This window comes from Coptis chinensis, chromosome 1 (assembly GCF_015680905.1).
Source record: "Coptis chinensis isolate HL-2020 chromosome 1, ASM1568090v1, whole genome shotgun sequence".
NCBI classification, from domain to species: domain Eukaryota; kingdom Viridiplantae; phylum Streptophyta; class Magnoliopsida; order Ranunculales; family Ranunculaceae; genus Coptis; species Coptis chinensis.
In genome coordinates this window covers 36113097-36135961 of record NC_141456.1, presented here as the reverse complement: position 1 = coordinate 36135961, position 22865 = coordinate 36113097, and the positions used below count along the sequence as shown (strand labels likewise).

General features: G+C 36.4%; 1 protein-coding gene, 1 long non-coding RNA gene and 1 pseudogene across 3 annotated transcripts in view; all 3 read right to left on the bottom strand.

Annotated features, from left to right (window-relative positions):
- Window positions 1-1900: 1900 nt before the first annotated feature.
- Window positions 1901-2725, bottom strand: LOC147523748 (uncharacterized). The gene is made up of 3 exons (XR_015217302.1): window positions 2588-2725; window positions 2113-2171; window positions 1901-2035 (listed from the first exon to the last, which is right to left on the bottom strand). It is a non-coding gene; the product is annotated as an uncharacterized LOC147523748 (long non-coding RNA).
- Window positions 2726-3006: 281 nt separating this feature from the next.
- LOC147523747 (protein DETOXIFICATION 29-like) lies at window positions 3007-6599 on the bottom strand. Its single transcript, XM_086599500.1, has 8 exons — window positions 6106-6599; window positions 5385-5926; window positions 4731-4817; window positions 4329-4385; window positions 4002-4240; window positions 3773-3891; window positions 3594-3680; window positions 3007-3490 (listed from the first exon to the last, which is right to left on the bottom strand). Exons 1-8 carry the CDS (start codon window positions 6436-6438, stop codon window positions 3395-3397), a joined length of 1560 nt encoding a protein of 519 aa, XP_086455626.1. The 5' UTR covers window positions 6439-6599; the 3' UTR covers window positions 3007-3394.
- Window positions 6600-9933: 3334 nt separating this feature from the next.
- LOC147523746 (protein DETOXIFICATION 29-like) overlaps window positions 9934-22865 on the bottom strand; it is a 30263-nt pseudogene continuing 17331 nt past the window's right edge. The window contains exons 3-9 of the transcript XR_015196766.1: window positions 21979-22348; window positions 11513-11599; window positions 11114-11170; window positions 10776-11014; window positions 10551-10665; window positions 10363-10453; window positions 9934-10259 (exon numbers count right to left, since the gene is read on the bottom strand). The product of XR_015196766.1 is annotated as a protein DETOXIFICATION 29-like (transcript). The remainder of the gene's footprint in view (window positions 10260-10362; window positions 10454-10550; window positions 10666-10775; window positions 11015-11113; window positions 11171-11512; window positions 11600-21978; window positions 22349-22865) is intronic.

The following is a 22865-nucleotide window of genomic DNA, read 5'->3' as shown; positions in this document are numbered from 1 at the left end:
CTTCAGTATGTGTTGGGATGTGGGCAAGGTCACCATGGTTTTCTGCTTCAAAACTGTTGACTGGTGGATCAGGGTTTGTGGGTTTGAATGCATCGTACTGCTCTTGAAGTGACTGTAGGTGAGCTGCTAGTTCAACAGTGGTAGGTGGGGGAGGTAAATCAACGTCCATTTTGAAAACTAAAGTGAAAGATGTTGATGACCGGAGAAGAGAGCTGTGTGAGTTATCGGATTTTCAAGAAATCTACCACAGATTACGCCAAATATAAATGTCTATTTTTATCTTTGAGGATTAATAGGACATTACACCAAAGATTTATGAATTAGCTCTAACTTAGATGAAGAAATGGGATGGTTTTGGTTAATGGGAATGACTGCTCTTCATAAGAAGATGCCTACGTATCCAACACCTTGGAGTGAGACTATAAGTCAAATGTGTTGGAATCAAGTGTGATGGAATCAAGCCAACGTAGTTTTTGCTTTTATAGGTGTGGTGAGCAAGTAGTTGGTAGGACGCGTGTAGTGATATGGATAAGTGTGCTACTTGGATGAGCAACACGTCCTCATAGGTTGCACGTGCATAGTAGCTCCAGGTATTATGTTGTTTGAGCTGTCATAGAAAGAGTGTGGTTAAAGACGTAATGATGATGAGAGTGTGGTTAAGGTCGTGATGATGGTAATGACTTAAGGATGTAATGATGATGAGAGTGGTTAAGGTCATGATGATGGTAATGACTTGAATGTTGTAGTAGATAAATGTCTGATGCTAATGATATCAATGATGAGAGTGGTAGGTGATGACGTCATGAGACGAAGTTGAGTGACGAGTTAGTTGATGTTGAACCGATCTTGACAAGTGAGCGAATGCTTGTATTCTTGGAGTCGATCAGGCATTGTGTGTAGACTGCGTACACATCACATGCTTGGTAGGATGTCCCTTACGATAGCCATATAGGATGAGTTAGGAATGAGAGAAATTAAACTCATTTCCATCATTTTCAATGCACATCCTCGCCAATATTTGCATAATTATGGTCATAATTTCCTCCAACCGTATCAGCAGAGTTCGCCCCTAAAAATTAATTTGTTGCATTGTTCTCCCATTAATTTATATTGTCTATTGAAGGTTCTTCCTCTCAATGTCATTGACATTATCTTCTGCTTCCCCTCTCCATTATTGTATCCTAACCCCAAATATAGCATCATTCCAATAAGGATGCCTGCCCTTTGGAAGTCAAAAACCTAACAACTATAGTGTAAAATTATATGGACATAGTTTCTACCGGGAAAATGACTTCGATTAGAAAATTCAAGTCTAAAAATAATGGGACGGGGCTATATGGCTGCTAAAACAAAAAAACGGCAAATATAGCACCCCAACCATAAAATTTGTCATTCCAATAAAACAATTAACATTAACTAAAACAAGGTCTTAAATTTGGAATGAGTAAAAACCTAGCTAAAGTTAAGACTTTAGCTAACAATGGTGCTATAATAAATTGGAGACGGGACGTCATAGTTTCTACCGAATGCCCACTAAAGGCCGGTGTGTTAAATTTCGACGGACCGGGAGAAATTGTGTAGTTGGCATCATCCAAAAAAATTCAACCCAAGTTACAAAAAGATCTCCGCAAAATAATGGTTGCACCAAAGGAGACAACCACAAAACCCACCTCCGGATCCATCAAGATAAATGTTGGTTGATATAAACGTACCAAAAGAGATTTTTTTTTTTTTTCTTCTTCATCACTTCCAATTAGTAAAACAAAAAAGAGTTTTAGATTGGGAGGCTTAATTTTTAGGGGTAAACCAAATTTAGCTCTAGGTGGAAAGCTTTTAAAGCCTATGTGACACCTTTTAGCAGCTAAAAAGCCTATGTGACACCTTTTAGCAGCCCAATTTAGTAGCTCTCTATTGGACCTGCTATTATAAGTTAAACTACTGCAAAATTCCTAATTGGTCCAGTAAGTCATAGCATTAATATTTCAACCTGCATCGGGCCTGGCCAATCAGGATACGCAGACGTCGTTGGTGTTTCCTGGGAATAAAAACGATCACGGTATTAGGCACACCATTTTTATTTATTATTTACATTTTTGAGGAACAGTGGCGGACCTGAGATGAAGCAGTTGGTCCAGAAGGCTTTGCAGCAGGTGTAGTCTCTTCACCAGACCCTATTGAGATGAGTAGAAAAAACTCACAAATTTTACTTATATTGATTCCAAATGCATAATCTTTCCTGTATATTAAGCATAACATAGGTGATTCAATTCATTTTACTAAAATAGGGTCCCACTTTCTTCATTTTGTACAACTAATTTTGTTAAAGTTTATAAATTTCAGGTGTTTCAGGTGATTCCAATTATGCTTAGCAACGGAAATAAATGCCATGGACATAAAGTTTCACCATTTGGCAAGAATTAGTACAAAGATCAATTCAATTTCACTCGAAACAAGAAAATTAGTCCAATTTTTTATTTTTTCCAACCAACAAAGAAAAGGAAGGAGAAAAATAAAAGACCGTTACTGAATTTAAATTTGGAAAATAATAATAATAATAATAACGGTTTTTAGAGACTGACTGACTGACCTGTTTCCATTGGCCACCCAGATGGATTTTGCGAAGTTATATATAAGAATAGATCTTGGCTGCAACACTAACTGTTGGCCGGGCTGAAAGCATAGCACTAATGGAAGCAATGGAGTTAATTAGCTATTGCAGAGAGTTGGCATAATGTTTGGATAGAATCAGATGCTGCGGCAGTTGTCACAGTGGCTATAGAAAGGTCTATGCACTGGAAGCTAAAAGAGAGATTTGAAAAAAAGTGAGGAGAAGATAGCTGTGCTCCACATCTCTCACACAATGAGGGAACCAAATACCGCAGCTGATATAGCAGTTACGCACGCGTTCCGTCTAGGCTACACACTTTCAAGAGTATTTCTTGTAATGAAAACCCCCCATGGATCTATAAATGGGAGGCACAGTATGGTGTCTACTTGAGATTGAGCTAGAGAAAAACATTGAGCTGAGGTAATGAATTACGATGCAAAGCTAAAGCTCTAAACTCCCAATGCGCACGACTCCTGAAGTCTTATACGAGTTCATACAATTGATCGACCCAAATACTGTCTTTGGCACATAAATGATAAAACTGCTGTCAATCCCTTTAACCAGAACAAGCAGAGGAAGGTCATAGGCAAATACACTAGTGCAAACTTGATCATTGAGGCATAAGGGCAATCTAATGTGTTGATCACTTTAGATGGACTTCCTGGACAAGTCTTACACCACTCACTAATTTGGCAGAATTATAACAACAATGTCCTCCAAGGATATTTGCAGATTCTGACTCACATGCTGATGATTAGTTCATTGCGCAGTTCTCTTGATGATTGTTTATTGAAGAATTGGCAGAGTCTTCTTCTCAATTTCATTGACTTTGTCTTCTGCTTTTCCTTTCCATTGTTGTATCCTGACTTCAGCATTTGATGCCTGCAATCACCACAAGATGAGCATCGATAGGGATTAGTGTAATCTATATGAACGCTTTAGAAGATGAGAACATATATACTAATTTAAATTGCTAACACATTACCTCTTTGTCCCAATTAGTTCTGTAAGTCATCAAGAAGAGGATGCAAGTCTGCACCACTGTTCCTGTGATCATTCCATACCAGATTCCCTGATTTTATTAAGAAAATTGATGAGAAATTCAAAATCGATTTCGGTTTTCAGATGTTCAAAATCTTGTAGATGATACTAAAATTTGATTACCTTAACACCAAGGTCAAGTTTGTAACCCAATATTAGACCCAAAGGAATTCCAAACAAATAGTAACATGCAATGTTTACATAAGCCACTAAAGCTTGCCATCCTGCCCCAATAGCCACACCTGTGTAATATACATTGTCAATCAATACACAACTTTATTTGGAATTTTGGATTAGCATATAAACTTTGAATGAATGTTGACCTAAAGAACAAAAGGACGAAGAAAAATACCCGAAAGAACAGGCTGCACATTGTTGAGCACAATGGAGAACGCAAGTAATGGTGTAAGTTGATACACAAGCTTCCTTACATCCTTGCTGCTTGTAAACGCATATGGGTATTGCTTTCGAGTGGTGATCAGAATAAGAGAGAGGATCAAGCCAAAAATGAATGATGATATAACAGCAACCACAACAGAGAACTTTGCAGTTCTTGGATGATTAGCACCAAGTTCATTAGACACCCTTACACTGCATACGTCCATATGACATGTAATTATCGTTTATGTATAAATCATTTGGATATAGCTAGGAAGTTAGAGTTATCTCTGCAACAAACCTTGTAGCTGCATTGAATCCCATAGCCACCATAACAGCCCAACCTAATATGTTCGTGCTGCAAATTTAAGAGAATAACATGAATAATTAAGCAAAAACTTGTTTCATGCAAATTACATTTTATAATGAAAGACAAACTGACATTCTCCAACAGTACTCATCCAATCATCCATGCAAGATTAATACTTTAATAGTAACAGTTGCTGAAGTCAACTGAACCTAGCCATTTCAATCAAGGATGTGCTTGACCAACATTAGCACACCTTCAACTTGATCCCAAGAGTCTTAAGATCTAAGGTTAGGCATTATCTATATGTCACGGTCCTGTGTGTTCAAATTTCATTTTTCCACATACTTATTTATTTATTTTAGCTTTTGAAGTTGTTATGAATGTGCAACTCACCATATGGACAATCCATCAACTGAAACCTCTGGGTTCTTTAGATATCCAGCAAACAGAATCAAAGCCATAAAATACCATATCTCCAAGCTGCAAAGTTTACAGGAGAAATAGAATAAGAAAAACAAGGTATCAATGCTAAGAAAACGCATCACCACATAGTCAAACCATATCCACCCCTTATAATAAAGTTTCTGTCGTGTATTGGAGAAAAGTAAAATTGTTTTTTCTTAAGCAAAGTGGTCTCATTCATCTAAAAATACAAAGATTTTGGTTGGTTGCATCTCGCTTTCCATATTCCAATCATTGTGGTCTTCATCCAATAAATGTTCATTCACCATCATTTTATATTCGACCAAGTTATGTCTAGGTTCAGACGTTCTGTTGACTCCTGATGCCAACTTATGTCTAGGAACCCTTTCTGCCACGTTATTAGGGCGACTGAGGTACAAGCAAAAAAGATCGAGTTCCATCATCTGTTGAATTCATCTCAAGGATGTTCAAAATCTATAAAGACAGTTATAGCTATGTGTGTGGTCAAAGAGAGTTTGTCATGTTAGCAAAGATGCCAAAAATGGTGATGTAGTAGTTGACTCAAATTTATCACATATGTTAGAAAAAGAATACAGGTCAAAATTGTTTGTTCCAGGATAATACCAGAGCATCACCGCTGAAGCAATTGAAAGCCTGACAAATCCCCAAAGATTCTCAAAAGCCTTCATTGAAAATCCTGACCAAGCACGACCACAGGTTCCACTAAATATGTACAGGAGCTGAGCCACATTAATGAACCACCATGAAACATTTAGAACCACAGCTGCACCCACTAAGCCCCACCCGAGTTTCAACATTAATAGCCAACTAAAGAAAGTGTGAAAAACCAGTGCAGCAAATGATATAACAGCCATGACCATCATCTTGCTTTGCGCCTGCAAAAACTTTGCTATAGGGAAGTTCACGGCATACGCAAACAGTTGTGGAATCATCCATATCGCAAACGTTCCAGCTGCTTCAGCAATATTATCTTGTTGTCCAATTAACTTCAACAATGGTGCAGCAAATATGTAAAGAAATGTTAAAAGTACGGCAGTTGTATTAAGGATAACCCATGATCTTTGCATATAAATCCCCAGCATATCGAGTTGTCCTGCTCCAAATGCCTGACCACATAGTGTCTCTAAGGCACTCCCCATTCCTAACTGTTCCACAGAAGTCATAAACGAAATATTCAATAAATTGTAATAAATATGCGGCAGAGTATTGTAATAAGTAGTACAATATTTACTACCACGTTAGATAATACAGCCCCATGTATCAATCTCTTGAATGAAATAAATATGGTTAACTGAATGATTGGATTAGTTAAAAAGTGTAGTACCATGACACCAAAAGAGAACCCGGCTATGACTGAATTTTCGACTGAGACAGCAGCGAGTTCTAAAGTACCAACTTGGCCGGCAAAGACCTGAGTTATAGCACCAAGTGAGTACTGGCATATGGAGGTGAAGATAGCTGGGCCAGCAAGAAACCATAGCTTCTTGGATTCGATCGAGAATTCCCTGAAGAAATCGTTAACTTTGTGTATTGGTTTGATGTCTCCTTCGGCTATTAGAGATGAACCAAAAGAACTTCCACCATGCTTTAGAAGGTGATTTGATATTTCCTCATCATCTCTGTCTATGAGAAGTGGAAGTTCTTGAGCAGTCCCCATTTTCGGTTTTGGAGACTAAGATGCTCAAATGTCATTTAAGGTTCACACCCGTAGGAAAGCACATAGTCACATCTGATGCAAGATTTTTTTGTCTTTCTTTCATGGTAACCAAGCAATATGATGCAAAATTTTAAATGCCCATGATTCAAGTTTTCCTATTTAAGAATATTCTCCTTTTCTTACTAAGTTAACAACCTTGGGTTACTTGAAAAAAACAGATTTGGGCCAAGGAAAAGGAAATCAAACTACTATTTCTATTTCAGCTCGGTCATTTGAAATGTTACACCATTTTGACACCATATGACAGTCCTAGCTTTTACTAAACTATATGAAAGTACTCCAAGGCAAATCATTATTCATTACTAGTAGTTAGAACATTGAATCCAAAACTTATGAATATCTCTGTATCGGTCATTTACACCGTTAGTAGCATAGTAGTATATAAGATTATGGAGCAGTGGAGCCTTTCCACTCCTCATCACTTGATTTACATGAATCCTCTTATATATATACTCACAGCCATTTGGATTTGAATTAGATGCTCCAAGTTGGAAAAAAAAAAAAAAAAAAAAAAAAAGTTAACCAATATTACCTCCTACTAGATGAGCCAATTAGGATTTTTCCCTACTAGATGGGAAATTAGGGTCTCCCCCTAAATACACACAAAAAAAAATCAAATTGGATTGACCGTGTTTTTTTTTGTGTGTATTTGGGGAAAGACCCTAATTTCCCATCTAGAAAGAATCCTAATTGGCTCATTAGTAGGGAGTAATACTAGTTTACCCAAAAAAAAACCCATTGCCCTCATTCTAATTTTCGATTTATTTTTTTGTTCAAATTGGTATATGTTGCAGAGTCGTAAATCTGTAGTACGCCAATGCTCAAATTAGTACACCAGTTAAAAACTGATATTGTAATTTTCACTAAGAAATAAAACTGCAAGTCTGCAATATGAGGTGAGGTATATTCTTTGATGTGAAAGAGTAACGAAAAAGCAATCCGGCCTAAGAGAAAAATAAACTCAGAGAGCCATTCTCACGTGTATGGTTTAGCCGTTTAGGGATGGCCGGAGACAATGCATCCAACCTAAAACTGGGATTAATGCAACACAGTGCTTAAAAGTTGATTGCCAAGTGCCCAAACTTAACAAAACAAACAAGTATACAATACACGTCTAGCAGCTAAAAGTTTGATACTAGTGATGCTTAACTGCGTGAGTCTATAAGAGTGAATAAAAGAGTGGAAGAATGGTTTGTCTCACCGTAGTCTAAATCAAATTCTTTGCTAGTGGGGATCTTTAGTGGGAGAATGGGTGTTACTTAGCTTTATTTAACATTTATGATCCTGTGCTCCTAAAGTTTACTTCTTTTAGTAATTTTTCGTTGGTAAAGCAAATCTTATCTTTTTTTCCCTCCAAAACTTTCTTTTTCTGGTATTTTTCTGCTGGACCAACTAAGAAAGAAGAAGAGAGATCGGCTCAATCATGGCAACAGATCAACACGCCTCATTATCTTCTCCTCCCATTAAGCCAACTCAAACTGGTGGTGGGGTGTCCTCTTAGAGCTTTTTGTTCAAAGGAGGTGTTTCAAATGCGAAAACAACTGCTTTGAAGAACTTTACTCCGTTACTTGTTGATGGAGTTGCTGAAGTCCCTGAACATATTATAAAACAAGGTATACAAGAATGGAAAGACTATTTAGTGGGTTATTTCCTTGACAAAAGACTATCTTTTCCTATGGTTAAGGAGTTTTTGACTAAAGAGTGGAAGCTAAAGGCATCTTTTGAGATCACTACAAATAAGGAATTGTTCTACATTTCCTTCTCTAATAGTGACGATAGGAAAATGGTGTTGGAAGCAGGCCCAATTTTTATTGCAGATAGGATATTTGTTTTAAAGCCTTGGAGTGTTGTGATTGAATCTGAAAGGAACAAAGTTGATATTGTTCCTATATGGGTAAACTTGACTGAAGTTCCAAAACAACTGTGGACACTTGATGGCATCTCTTTTGTGGCTAGTTTAGTTGGTGTCTTTATGTTTATGAATGACACAACTGCACAAAGAAAGAGTCTCTCTTATGCTCGTGTGTGTGTAGAAATCCAGGCGACTTTTAAGTTCCCAGCAATTGTGAAACTAAAAGTTGGTGGGAGAGAGGTGGTAGTGGGTGTGGAATAGACATGGAAACCTTCTTCATGTGAAAATTGTAACAAATTTGGTCATGCCACTGCCAAATGCACTTCAAGAGTTAACAGAGTTTGGATAGCAAGAAACCAACAGGGATAAGCTAGTGTTCCAACCTATATGAGCCCTACTCAAGTAAATGAAACAACACTAACAGTTCAAGAAAGAGGTAATGGTGTTACAAGTATGGAGGAACCTGTGATGGTTACCCCTCAATTTGCTCTACCAAACATTAATCTTATGAGAAATGTGAGTACAACTCTTATAAGAGGATCAACACCTCAATTGCAAAGACAAGAAAATAGAGGAAAAGAAATAGAAGAATCTATAACGGCTACATCTTTTACTGAGATAAGGGTTGCTTCTGCACCTAGGATAATGCAAAATGTGAATGTGCCTACTGGTCATAGTAATATTCATTTGGTGTCGCCTGGAATGGTGGTATGCACTCACTCTGAGGTTCCAACTACTCAGTTGAATGAGGAAAATCAAGGGGACTGGATGAATGTGGCCGGCAATCACGCAACTATTTGTATAACCCAACCAATAGTTTTTAATCCTAGCTAGTGAGCAATTATCATACAATAGAGGCCTTAATATGTATCAAGGCTTGGTTGATGAAGAAGAGGACTTGGATGATGACCTCTTAGGTTCAGAAAATGAGTTGTTTACAGATGACCATCTTATGGCTCCTCCACTAGTGGTGACCACATAAAAAAGCAACAAAAACAAAAGGCTGGTAAGAACAAAGTGGAAGAAGGTAAAATTCGAGCGCATTCTTCAGGTGAAGTAGAGCCTACTCTTGCTATAATGAAGAAGGCGAAGTCACAAATTAAAAACAAAAGGATGAAGAATCTTGAGGACTACACTAAAGAGTTTTGTGATAATACTCTAGGACTCACTTACTTGTGTTGTGCTTGTGGGTGTTTCTGCTGTGACTACGAGAAAGCGCGGTCTCATCTTTGGAAGGATCATCCTGAGATAGTGAAGCAAGTTATGGCCAGAAAGTAGGAGATGAGAGAGCATTCCTAGCACTACTTTAGTAAGGACCCTTTGTGGTATGTTAGGCTTGATGTCTGTAGATCGATCTTGTAAGTCTTTGTGTACCTCTTTTTAATGATATAACTCTTAGGGAGGCTTGTAAGGTTCAACTTTTAATAAAACAGGTGGGGTCTGCCCCAACCATTTCAAAAAAAAACACAAACTGCGTGAGTAAAATGTGATCCTGATCTATTTGGTCATTCATAAATGTCGTGAAATACATTCCGAATCCAACAACACGCTCAATCTTGTCTGATCCTCAGCTCATTCTTGCAATTAACTAATTATTATTGTTGTATTTCGTGTTTAGACATGTGAATGCATGTTTATTTATTTGGCTCAATTGATCAAGTCAAGATTTCTCACATGTTTTCAAATCCAAAAAAAAAAAAAAAAAAAAGCCTATGTTGGTTCAGATTTGGCGAATTTGGTTTCTAGAATGATCCTGAGGCTCAAGAAGAGTTTGATAGGGAAAATGGGATTAGACCACTTGTGTCGTTGTTGTCGTGTGAGAATTTTGTGAAGTCTTCTTCTCAATGTCATTGACTTTGTCTTCTGCTTCTCCTTTCCATTGTTGTATCCTGCCTTCAGCATCTGATGCCTGCAATCACCACAAGATGAGCATCGATAAAGACTAGTGTAATCTATATGAACACTTTAGAAAATGGGATCATATATACTTATGTAAATTGCTGACACATTACCTCTTTGTTCCAATTAGTTTTGTAAGTCAACAAGAAAAGGATGCAAGTTTGCGCCAGTGTTCCTGTGATCATTCCAAACCAGATTCCCCGATTTTATTAAGAAAATTGATTAGAGATTCAAAATCGATTTCGGCTTTAAGATGTTCAAAAAAACTTGTAGATTATTATACTAAAATTTGATTACCGTAACACCAAGGTTAAGTTTGTAATCCAATATTGGACCCAAAGGAATTCCAAATAAGTAGTAACACCCAATGTTTACAGAAGCCACTAAAGCTTGCCACCCTGCCCCAATAGCCACACCTGTGTACCATACATTGTCAACCAATCTAGAGCTTTATTTAGAATTTTGGATTAGCATATAAACTTTGAATGAATGTTGACCTAAAGAACAAAAGGAAGAAGAAAAATACCCGAAAGAACAGGCTGCACATTGTTGAGCACAATGGAGAAAGCAAGTAATGGTGTAAGTTGATACACAAGCTTCCTTACATCCTCACTGCTTGTGAACGCATACGGGAAATGCTTTCGAGTGGTGATCAGAATAAGAGAGAGGATCAAGTCAAGTATGAATGATGATATCACAACCACAACAACTGAGAACTTTGCAGTTCTTGGATGATTAGCACCAAGTTCATTAGACACCCTTACACTGCATACGTCCAGATTACATGTAATTATCGTTTATGAATGAATACTAATATCATTTGGACAGCTTGTAAGTCAGAGTTATGTTTGCGACAAACTTAACCTTGTATCTGCATTGAATCCCATCGCCACCATAACAGCCCAACCTAATATGTTCATGCTGCAAATTTAAGAGACTAACATGAATAATTAAGCAAAAAATTGTTTCATGCAAATTATATTTTATAATGCAAAACAAATTGGCATTCTCCAACAAATACTCATCCATTTAGGATTAATAGCAGTTGCTGAAGCTGAACTCAGCTGAGCCTAGCCATTTCATTCAGTGAAGGATGTGATTGACCAGCATTAGGACACCTTCAACATGATCCGAAGAGTCTTAAGATCTAAGGTTGGGCGTTATCTATGTCACGGTCTGGTTTGTTCAAATTTCATTTTTTGCCACACAGTTATTTACTTTTTGTGTTTTAGCTTTTGAATTTGTTATGAAAGTGCAACTCACCATATGGACAGTCCATCAACTGAAACCTCAGGGTTCTTTAGATATCCAGCAAACAGAATCAAAGCCATATAATACCATATCTCCAAGCTGCAAATTTTGAAGGAGAAATAGAATAAGAAAAACAAGGTATCCAGGCTATGAAAATGTATCCGTGTTACGTATATCACATTGTCAAACCATATGGACCCCTAAGGCCGTAATAACAGTAATTTCTATCTTGTATTGGAGAAAAGTAAAATTGTTTTTTCTTAGACAAAAGTGGGGAAACGTCCACTCCGAAAAAATACAAAAAATTTGGTTGGTTTGCATCTCGTTTTCCATTTTCCAATCATGTCACCATCCATTACCATCATTTTCTATTCGACCAGCTTGTGCTGGTTACCCTTGTTTCTTCCAGCCAGAGTCTTGGAATTTGAAATATATTCTGATATACTTTACATCGAGTCCAAATCTAGGAAATTAATCATTTTGTATAAAGTGGATTTTACGACCGTATAGACAGTAGATGCGAACATGAATCCTCCCATTAGATTCCTTGGGGCCAGGGTTTACCAAGTTCTGGGATCTCGTAGACGAATTAAGGGTGGCCAGGGCTAATTTTGGTCATCACTGCCTTTGTCAAATGTTAAATTGGCCGGACAGCAATTTGTAAAGGTCGCTCCTAATTTGTTTTGGAATTTCTATTGTATTTCAATGTACTAGTGTGTGGGTGCAAAATGTAGGAGAAGAACAAAGAGTGTTCTCTACACTTTTGTGCATAGAAAATAGTCCTACATTAATTATCCACCACTAGCAAGTTAAGTATACAAAGACTTCCTCTACCATAAGGGCGTGCCTTTACGATACAAAGGCTTTTGTGTTAGGAGGGAAGACTCATCCAAAGCCAGATACATGCGCCCGCGCCGAGTCGGGCTTGGGGTTGGGCTTACTAGTAGGTTTCTCTTCCTTATCTATTTTGGAAACTGACCTTGCCTCTATATAATCAGGATTGTGCGTCCATAGAGAGTACTTCCACATCTAGAGAGAGTTATACTGTCGTTCTAGAGAGCAGCTTGTTTAAGTGCAAGTCAGCTTGCTAAACCATTGTATCATGTGAGCCCTGTTACTGCTGTCCTTGTCTCTTTATTGTTTTCTTTATTAGACTCCAACAATCTTAAGGAAAGAATCGAGATGTCTACACCAACAGACACGCCAAACAAAGAAACCAATTCAGGAGTCATTGAGGTTACTTCGAATATGAGGGATGTTGCACCTCTACTGAATGCTCGCAACTTACCCAATGTGTCAAAGATTGAATCCTTCAGCGGTTCACACTTCAAGCAGTGATGGAGGGAAAGGTTGTTCTCAGCCCTAGATGTACTCAACTATGCAAAATATCTCACTGATACAGCACCCATGGAGAGTTCTAATGATTTTGAAAGAAATCAAGCTGCTTGGCTCAATGGGAATAAGGTATGTCGTCATGATATTTTGAGTACCTTATCTAATGAAATTTTTGGTATTTATTGTTCAAACAAGAATGCACATGATATATGATAGAGTTTGAACAAAAAATACATAATAGAGGATGCTGGTACTCAAAAATATGTTGTAGGGACTTTTCTAAATTTCCAGATGAGAGAGAATAGAGATGTAAAGTCTCAAATCCATGATTTTCATGTGCTAGTTAATGATTTGAAAACTGAGGGTATTGATTTACCCGAGACCTTTATTACTGGATGTTTAATTGAGAAACTCTTTGAGTCTTGGAAACACTATAAGAATAGTATGAAGCATAAACACAAACAAATGACTCTTGAGGATGTGATCATTCACATTCACATAGAGAAAAAGAACAAGACTCGGGATGAGGTGTTATCTAAAGAATTCCATTCCAAAGCCAATATCGTTGAAGGTAATCCCAGCAAATCCAACAAAACCTCTAAAAATTAGAAGTACAACAAAAATAAGAATTTTAAGGTCGAAGACACTTATTTTAAAAGGAGTGGTACTGGCAATGGAAATTGTTATGTTTGTGGTAAACCGGGACATAGGGCTTTTCAGTGCAAGCACAAGAAGGACACTGATGATCCTCCCAACGTTAATTTAATTGAAGGAGATGATATAATTGCTATTGTAGTGCCACAAGTGTTTATGGCCACTGGGAAGAAGAACTAGGTACGAGATTCTGGTGCCACCCGCCATGTCTGTGGTGATGTTGAAGCTTTCTCAGACTACATGCTAGTGAAAGATGAAAAGGTCTATATGGGTGACTCAAGGTCTGTTCTTGTTAAGGGAACATGCAAGATTCTTCTGAAGTTAACTTCAGGGAAAACCCTTTCACTTAGTAATGTTCTCCATGTTCATGAGATTCGTCAGAATCTGATTTCTGTGTCATTACTGGGAAAAGCTGGAGTCAAGGTGACTTTTGAAAGTGACAAATTCGTTCCGAGTAAGAATGAGAGTTTTTTTGGGAAAGGTTATTGTAATAACAGTGGTCTTTTCATGTTAAATGTACTTGACAATATTATTATTAATGAGAATGAATCTGTTTCTGCTTACTTGCTTAACTCTTTTAATATATGGAATGGTAGACTAGGACATGTGAATGTTCAGTTTATGAAAATGATGAAAGCATATGGTTTATTGTCTGATATTTCTGATTTTTCTAATGATAATTGTGAGATATGTACTAAGACTTAAGCCACAAAAAAACCTTGCATAGCTGTTTCTAGAGATAAAACTGAATTACTAACCCTTATTCATACGGATTTGGGTGAATTCAAAAGTACCATGTCTAGAGGGGGGGAAGTTTTATTATATTATATTCATAGATGACTTCTCTAGGTACACCAAGGTATATTTACTTAGAAACAAGCATGAGACAGGTGAGATGTTTCTCAAGTACAAAGCGGAAGTTGAAAACCAGTTTAACTGTAAGATTAAAAGACTTCGGTCTGACAGGGGGTGGAGAATATAAGTCTAACCCCTTCCAGGACTTTTGTGACAAGAATGATATTATTCATGAAACTACTCCACCAAACTCTCCTGAGTCTAATAGAGTAGCAGAATGGAAAAACAGAACACTAAAAGAGATGATGAATGCTATGCTTGTAAGTTCTGGAGCTTCCCTGAACTTGTGGGGGGAAGCAATCCTATCTGCTTACCATATACAGAATAGGATACCCAATAAGAAAACAGATAATAAGACACCCTCTGAATTATAGAAAGGTCATGTACGTAACCTGAAATACTTAAAAATGTGGGGGTGTCTTGCAAAGGTTCTAGTGAACGAACCTAAAAAGAGAAAATTGGGACCTATAACTGTTGATTGTATGTTCATTGGTTATGTTCATAATAGTGTTGCATATAGATTTTTAGTAGTAAAATCAGATAATAACCTTGTCAATGCTAACACTATTATAGAGAGTAAAAATGTTGATTTCTTTGAGAACATGTTTCCTTTGAAAATTGGCATTGAGAGGTTGGTTGCTCCTAGTGAACAACAATCAACAGATATTGAAATTTTTTAACAAGAAATTCGGAAGAGTAAAAGAGATAGAAAATCCACCAATTTTGGTGATGGCTTTTACACGTTTCTCGTTGATGATGATCCTGTGACGTATAATGAGGTAATCAGTTCTAGAAATGCACCTTTCTAGAAAGATGCTATAAACTCAGAACTAGATTCGATTATATCTAATCACACATGGGAGATAGTTGATCTACCTCCTGGGGCGAAACCTATACGTTACAAGTGGATCTTCAAAAAGAAACTAAAACTAGATGGTTCCATTGATAAATACAAGGCTAGACTAGTAGTCAAGGGATTCTCCCAGAAAAAAGGCATTGACTATTTTGATACTTATGCTCCTGTAACTAGGATTTCTTCTATAAGAGTTCTAATGGCTTTAGCTGCTATTCATAATTTATTTATTCATCAAATGGATGTAAAAAATGTATTTTTAAATGGTGATCTTAATGAAGAAATATATATGATGCAGCCTGAGGGTACTATAGTACCAGGGAATGAGCATAAGGTAAGCAAATTAGTTTAAGTCTTTATATGGGTTGAAACAAACGCCAAAACAATGGCATGAAAAGTTTGACAGTGTCATGATGTCCAATGGATATCAAATTAATGATGCTGATAAATGTATTTATTTTAAATCTTTTGATGTGAACACATATATGATTATCTGTCTATATGTGGATGACATATTAATCATGATTCATAGCTTTGATATTGTGAGAAACACTGTCACACCCCAAATTTCCAGAAAATTTAAAATAGGGGAAAATTTTAAAATAGGAAATTATCTAAGATATAATTATCTCAATCGTCACCCTATTCAATCATCTGAAAACCCAGGATGAAACGAAACCCTAATAACATATTATCAACCACGATATTAAAATCTGAGATCAAATTTAAAACCAAAAGGGACAATCCTTCAATCACATTATTAAACTACAAAGAAACTAACCAACTCTATTACATCTGTCTCAAAACAAAACCATGCACTTCAGAAAAACTTAAACCAGAAGACTCCAAGAGCAACTCCAAATCATGTGTCCTCATCCACTGCACTCCACCATCTATGTTTCCAATAACACACCCACATTGCAAAACAAAGTAAACATGGGTCAGCAAATTGAATTTGCTGGTATGAGTAAGACTAAAAATATAAAAATAATATGTTCAATATTTCAAATAAAGGAATATACTATTACAATCATTTCAACTTGGAAGACAAGTTAGTTCCGTTTTCTCAAAACGGCATGTAGTTTCTTCCCAAGTAAGATTTCACCCCCAATATACAATTCCAAGAATCTCAGCTAGTCAAATTTCCATTCATAATCAAACCTCATTTAAGACATTTAAGTCTAATTGATACAACTTGATTCGTCTCGCATATTCGAGAATACTACTTATCATAATACCTATATCAAGGGTAGTCATTCACATGACATCATTACGTCATAAAGTTTCTGCATGCATAACCATAGATCTTAGACTATCACAAGTCATTAATATTTTTGTAATAATATATCAAGTTATAGTCATTTCGCAATCACATAAAAGATCACAAGCATTCACTAATATTATTCACAGTCACACTTTACATCCATAACATCACACAAATTCACATACTTTTAGTTCATTCAATTCCATAATGTATCTTATTTATTAATCACTTATTTATTGACCTTACCTTTAGTTCCTACTCCACGATTTGCACTTCACACATTTGCCAAATCACACATACCTGTGTGCCTCTCTCACACCGAGTACCACTACAAGACATATGTCCCAAGCGGGGATATCGCCTCCAAGAACATATTTACATCTTGCAAACTCGTAACTTGTGAGTCACAGCCATCTCTGGGCTTTCCATGCACATAATCACAGCCTCTTATGAGCATTAAATATCTCAGGTCATTCATGGCACATTCAATGATTACCTTGGGTCATTCCTGCCACATTCAAGGAATACCCATCATACATTAATAGGTCATTCATGGCATATTCAATGAATATCTTGGGTTATTCCCGCCACATTCAAGGAATACCCATCATACACTAACAGGTCATGCATTCATGGCACATTCAATAAATACCTTGGGTCATTCCCGCCACATTCAAGGAATATTTATCATAATACTAACAGGTCATTCATGGCACATTCAATGAATACCTTCCTATCACATGACATCTCAAGTCATAATATATCATTACCAAATCCTAAGGCGTGGAGAGTTCTAAAGGTATGGTCGACTCATTGAAAATATTATTCTCAGCTCACTTATCATTGTACTAGCATTACCATGCACAACTATTGATCACACATGCAGAAAGTTATTTTCACGCATCAATGCAAATCAATCACGCATTTAAATATCATTGAACGCAACACGAATGATCATCAATCAAATATAATTCAAATAGCCACAATCACGTATACAATTAAATACTAACATTATACACATATAGTTAACACAAAAACTAATATATAATATAGTGGCTGCACTTTTACTCAAAGCTGCCTACGTATCCAAATCTTTCAAGATTGGAATCAAGCATTCGTAGTTCTTATTAGCCACATAGTCAAAGTCACAGTCCATCAGTGCCAATATATATAATTGCATAATACCATGCCAAATCTTTAGCTACCAATATACGCTCTATACAAACAATATTCATCAAGCAATTATGCATGCAACTCTTATTCCAATACATGTAATAGAACTCTTTAGACAAATAAAATAATTACTCCTCCAATCAATACACATTTATTTGAAATATTAATACGATACAAATTGCATGATCGTTATATGTTTTTCTTGTACAACTAAAACCTACACTAATAAGTTACGTATATTGTTCTATGCATGAGAAATTGGTTATGATAGGGTTTGACCTTTGTCCATTCTAAAAATTCTAGAGAATTCATATAATCAAAGTTTTAAATCAATTATATCATTCTGAAAATTAGACAGAAAATCCATTTCAATACAAAAATTCTTAAACACTAATTTGTTTAGTATGTACCCTAAACTATGTGATGGAACAGACCTAACAACTTAAATTCTGCTACTCAATTTTATGACGCACTTTCTTGTACAATTTACATCAAATAGAATATAAACTGGAAACAGTCAAGGCCAATTGGAAATTAAAGATGACTCAGAGAACTAAAATTGTTTAGTTCTATTAAAAAACTAGTTACATCATCTAATTAGTCGAATTCAACTCACAAGTCAGTACTTGTGCAGAATTCTGCAAACATATTATCGTTCCAAACGACAATTAAAATTTCAAAACAAATATCAAATGTTCATAATTAAATATGGAACTTTTATAAAATGATAATGAAGCATTTATGAAGCAAACAAGATAAAAATCACAAAAAAAAAATTATATATATATATATATATATATATACAACTTAAATTCTGCTACTTAATTTTATGACGCACTTTCTTGTACAATTTACATCAAATAGAATATAAACTGGAAACAGTCAAGGCCAATTGGAAATTAAAGATGACTCAGAGAACTAAAATTGTTTAGTTCTATTAAAAACTAGTTACATCATCTAATTAGTCGAATTCAACTCAAATGATAATTGAAGAATTCAACATATTATCGAAACGACAATTAAAATTTCAAAACAAATATCAAATGTTCAAAAAATAAAATGATAATGAAGCATTTATGAAGCAAACAAGATAAAAATCACAAAAAAATTATATATATATATATATATATATATATATATATATATATATATATATATATAAATAAGAATATTTAAATATGTCTACTCACCTGAAAATGAATTTGCAAAAGAATACTCATGCTTCCTTTTCTCCAATTCTTTTTCTTCTTCTTCCCCTTCTTTTATTTTTTTCATTCAAAAATATTCTTTTTAATGGAGGCTATGGTTTTGTTTTTGAATAATAAGATTTTTACAGAGGAAATTCGCAAATATTGTTTATTAAATGTTTTAAGTCTGTTTAAGTTAACCTATAGGCCTCAAATCGGTCTAAAAACACCCAAGGTCCATACTTATATGAATGGGTACATTTTAATAATGTTTTCAAGCCTAAAAAATAATTCTAAAATACCCACACAAGTTCTAACAAATAATTCAAGTAAAAACAATTTTGAAAAATCAACAACAACCAAACAAATTCTAGAACAAGCTAGACTTCATAATATAATAGTTATTTTCAATTCAAATAATGTAATTTATGTTGTTTAAAAATTAGGGTTGTTATAAACACCAAGATGTTCTTATCCTCCCAATTTGAAATGAAGGATTTGGGAGAAGCTGATGTGATTCTTGGAATCAAAATCATCAGAAACTGTGATAGCCTATACACTTTCACAAGAGCATTATGTTGAGAAGTTTTTGAAAAAGTTTAACTATTATGATAGTAAGCCTATGTCGACACCTTATGAGGTAAATAGTGAACTTAAGAAAAATAATTAACATAGTGTCTTTTAGTCTAAATATGCCCAAATTATTGGTACTCTCATGTACTTGATGAATTGTACTATACCTGACATAACTTATGCAGTTAGCAGGTTAAGTAAATACACTCATTGTCCTAGCAAGGAACATTGGAGTACATTAGAGAGACTACCCAAGTACTTGAGAGGAATAATGAATTACGGCATACGCTTTAGACAAACTCCACCTGTGATAGAGGGTTATTGTGATGCAAACTGGATATCTGATTCTCATGATATCAAGTGCACTAGTGGTGCAGCCGCTTGGAAATCTTCTAAGTAGACCTTGATAGCTCGTTCAACCATGGAGTCCGAGCTTATTGCTTTAGATAAAGCAAATGCTGAGGCTGAGTAGCTTAGAAACCTCTTGGAAGATCTTCCTATTGGGCTTATTGGTACAAAACCGCCTCAAGCTGTACCTATGCATTGTGACTGTCAGGCCGCAATAGCAAAGGCAAAAAGCAAATTGTACAATGGGAAAAGTAGGCATATATATACATCTGAGACTACAGTTTATAAAGCAGCTGCTGGAATCTGGAGTTGTAGATCTAGATTATGTGAGGTCAGAGTTAAATTTGGCCAATCCTCTAACCAAACCGCTTAGCAAAAGGCAAGTGGTTGAAATGTCGAGGGGGATGGGACTTTTTCCTAAGATAGAGGGTGACACTGACAACAACCCTACCATGTGATTGGAGATCCCATGAAGTAGGTTCAAAGGGAAAAACAAGTCACCTAGTCGCTTTGGTATGCTATCGTCTTTTTTGAGACGTCCCACCCTATGACGAGATAGTATTTTTTTGTATACATTGTATAACTTGAATTGTAATGAGTAAGGATGAATTATTTTACTCTTAGTGGAATCCATAGTCCATTTTATAATGAGATAGTGTATTTTAACTGCAATGTACACTTGATGAATATTCACCTATATGAATATAGAATTGGGTCGGTTCTTATGGATATTTAGGCTTGTATCCTAGAACATTCATGAAACACAAGTAGCGCAGGGCCAAAAAGTGCAACACCGCAGAGCTGGCATATAATGAAAGAGCAGTGTGGGTGCATGTGATCTATTTTACTACAAGGGAATGTTGGTTCAAAGATTTTTCAATCCACTACTTTCACATGATATAAGATATGTTACCCTATGACTGGTTCAAGCCCGTAAAGCACCAATATCTTAGGCATTGCTTTTTCAATTCTCTCTGGCATTTAGTTAATCCATTTCTTTTGTAATTTCTTATTCCAAAATAGTGGGGGACTATTAGTATTTTGAAATAGTTGGGGATTGTTGGAATTTCTATTGTATTTCAATATACTAGTGTGTGTGTGTGTGTGCAAAGTGTAGGAGAAGAACATAGAGTGTTCTCTACACTTTTGTGCATAGAAGATAGTCCCACATTGGTTATCCACCACTAGTAAGTTAAGTATATGAGGACTTCCTTTACCATAAAGGCATGCCCTTAGGGTACAAAGGCTTTTGTGTTAGGAGGGAGGACTCACCCAAAGCCACACATGTGCGTGCACCCGCCCGCACCAAGTCGCGTCGGGGTCGGGTCAGGCTTGGACTTGGGCTTACTGTGTGGGTAGTGGCTTGGCCAAATGCCTAAACTTGTTTTGCTTCAGCAGCAAGTTTCGAACTTCTATTCCTAGTAGGTTTCTCTTCCTTATCTATTTTGAAAACGGACTAACTGTGACCGACCTTACCTCTATATAATCAGGACTGTACATCCATAGAGAGTACTTCCACATCCAGAGAAACAAAACTCGTGAAACCCTAGCCTCTTCTTCTTCTCTTCTTACTGTGCCGCCAAAGACAGTTATACTACCGTTCTAGAGAGCAGCTTGTTCGAGTGCAAGTCAGCCTGCTAAACCATTGTATCCTGTGAAGAAGACGCCACTGTTGCCTTTCTGCACAACTAGAAGGGGCGAAATCTTTCCTTAAGGACAACCTAATCTACGCCTTGGTTGTTCCCTGTTACTGCTGTCATTGTCTCTTTATTGTTTTCTTTATTCGATTCCAACAATTTGAACACAAGCTCTTGATGGATTCTTTTTGGGATGGATAGGCATTAGTGGCCTGGTAGCTGGTGTTATCTTAAGGGGTAGATACTCTGAAAAAGCTATCTTCCTCGACAAGTCGACATTAGGTGGATGGAAGTCATGGAACCCTTTCTGCTGTGCCTCTGCCACCACATTATTAGGGCATCATATCGCTTTAATGTAAAAATGATATGCTACAAGCAAGAAAGAGTTCCATTACCCTTTGAATTGAGAGATCCGAAAACAAAATCTTCATCTCAAGGATCTTCAAAATCTAAAAAGACTGTTATAGCTGTATGTGTGGTCACAGAGAGTTTGTTATGTTAGCAAAGATACCAAAGATGGTGTTGTGGTAGCTGACTCAAATTTCTCACATATGTTAGCAAATGAAAACAACTCAAAATTGGTTGTTTCAAGATCATACTAAAGCATCACCGCTGAAGCAATTGAAAGCTTAACAAATCCCTAAAGATTCTCAAAAGCCTTCATTGAAAATCCTGACCAATCACGACCACAAGTTCCACTAAATATGTACAGGAGCTGAGCCACATTAATGAACCACCATGAAGCATTTAGAACCACAGCTGCACCCACTAAGCCCCACCCAAGTTTCAACATTAATAGCCAACTAAAGAAAGTGTGAAAAACCAGTGTAGCAAATGATATAACAGCCATGACCATCATCTTGTTTTGCGCATGCAAAAACTTTGCTATAGGGAAGTTCACGGCATATGCAAACAGTTGTGGAATCATCTATATTGCAAACGTTCAAGCTGTTTCAGTGATAAGAGCCCAAACTGTAGTTTTAATCCCTTAACAATAATACTTTTAGACCAATTATGCGAGTAATAAATAAGAATTAATGCTGATTACGTGATTTTATATATTTCAGGCATTTGAGTCAATTATGTGTAGAAATGTGTCACTTTTGCGAGATAAAGGAGCAAAGGTTGGTTGCTAAGAAGTTCTGTGATTAAAGGCCAAGATTCAAGAAGAAAAAGCCTTTTTAAAGCCCGGTCAAAGCGGAAAAGTCAAAGTCAACATGGGCAGAAACAACGCACAAAAGTCAGTAGAACTTTCGAATGTCGTATCCTTGGACTCAGACATCGGAATTGGGTCTACCTTATGTCAAAACGACCAGATTGGAAAGAGATTTCCAATGGTCTAAGCCTTGACCCAATCAGAGGAGCAGAAGTGGATGAAAAGGCTATTGAAGTTGAATACAACTGAAAAGGCCTCTGTGGACTGAAAAAATTAGGTTTTGGGCTCGATTTTTCGGCCCAAAACATGGCTCCAGGCCCATGCACGAAA

Coding starts and splice junctions, on each gene's coding strand:
- LOC147523747 (XM_086599500.1), bottom strand. CDS start 6,438: ATGGGGACTGCTCAAGAACTTCCACTTCTCATAGACAGAGATGATGAG. Junction 5,927..6,105: donor GGTTCTCTTTTGGTGTCATG/GTACTACACTTT, acceptor TCTGTGGAACAG/TTAGGAATGGGGAGTGCCTT. Junction 4,241..4,328: donor GGATTCAATGCAGCTACAAG/GTTTGTTGCAGA, acceptor GGACGTATGCAG/TGTAAGGGTGTCTAATGAAC.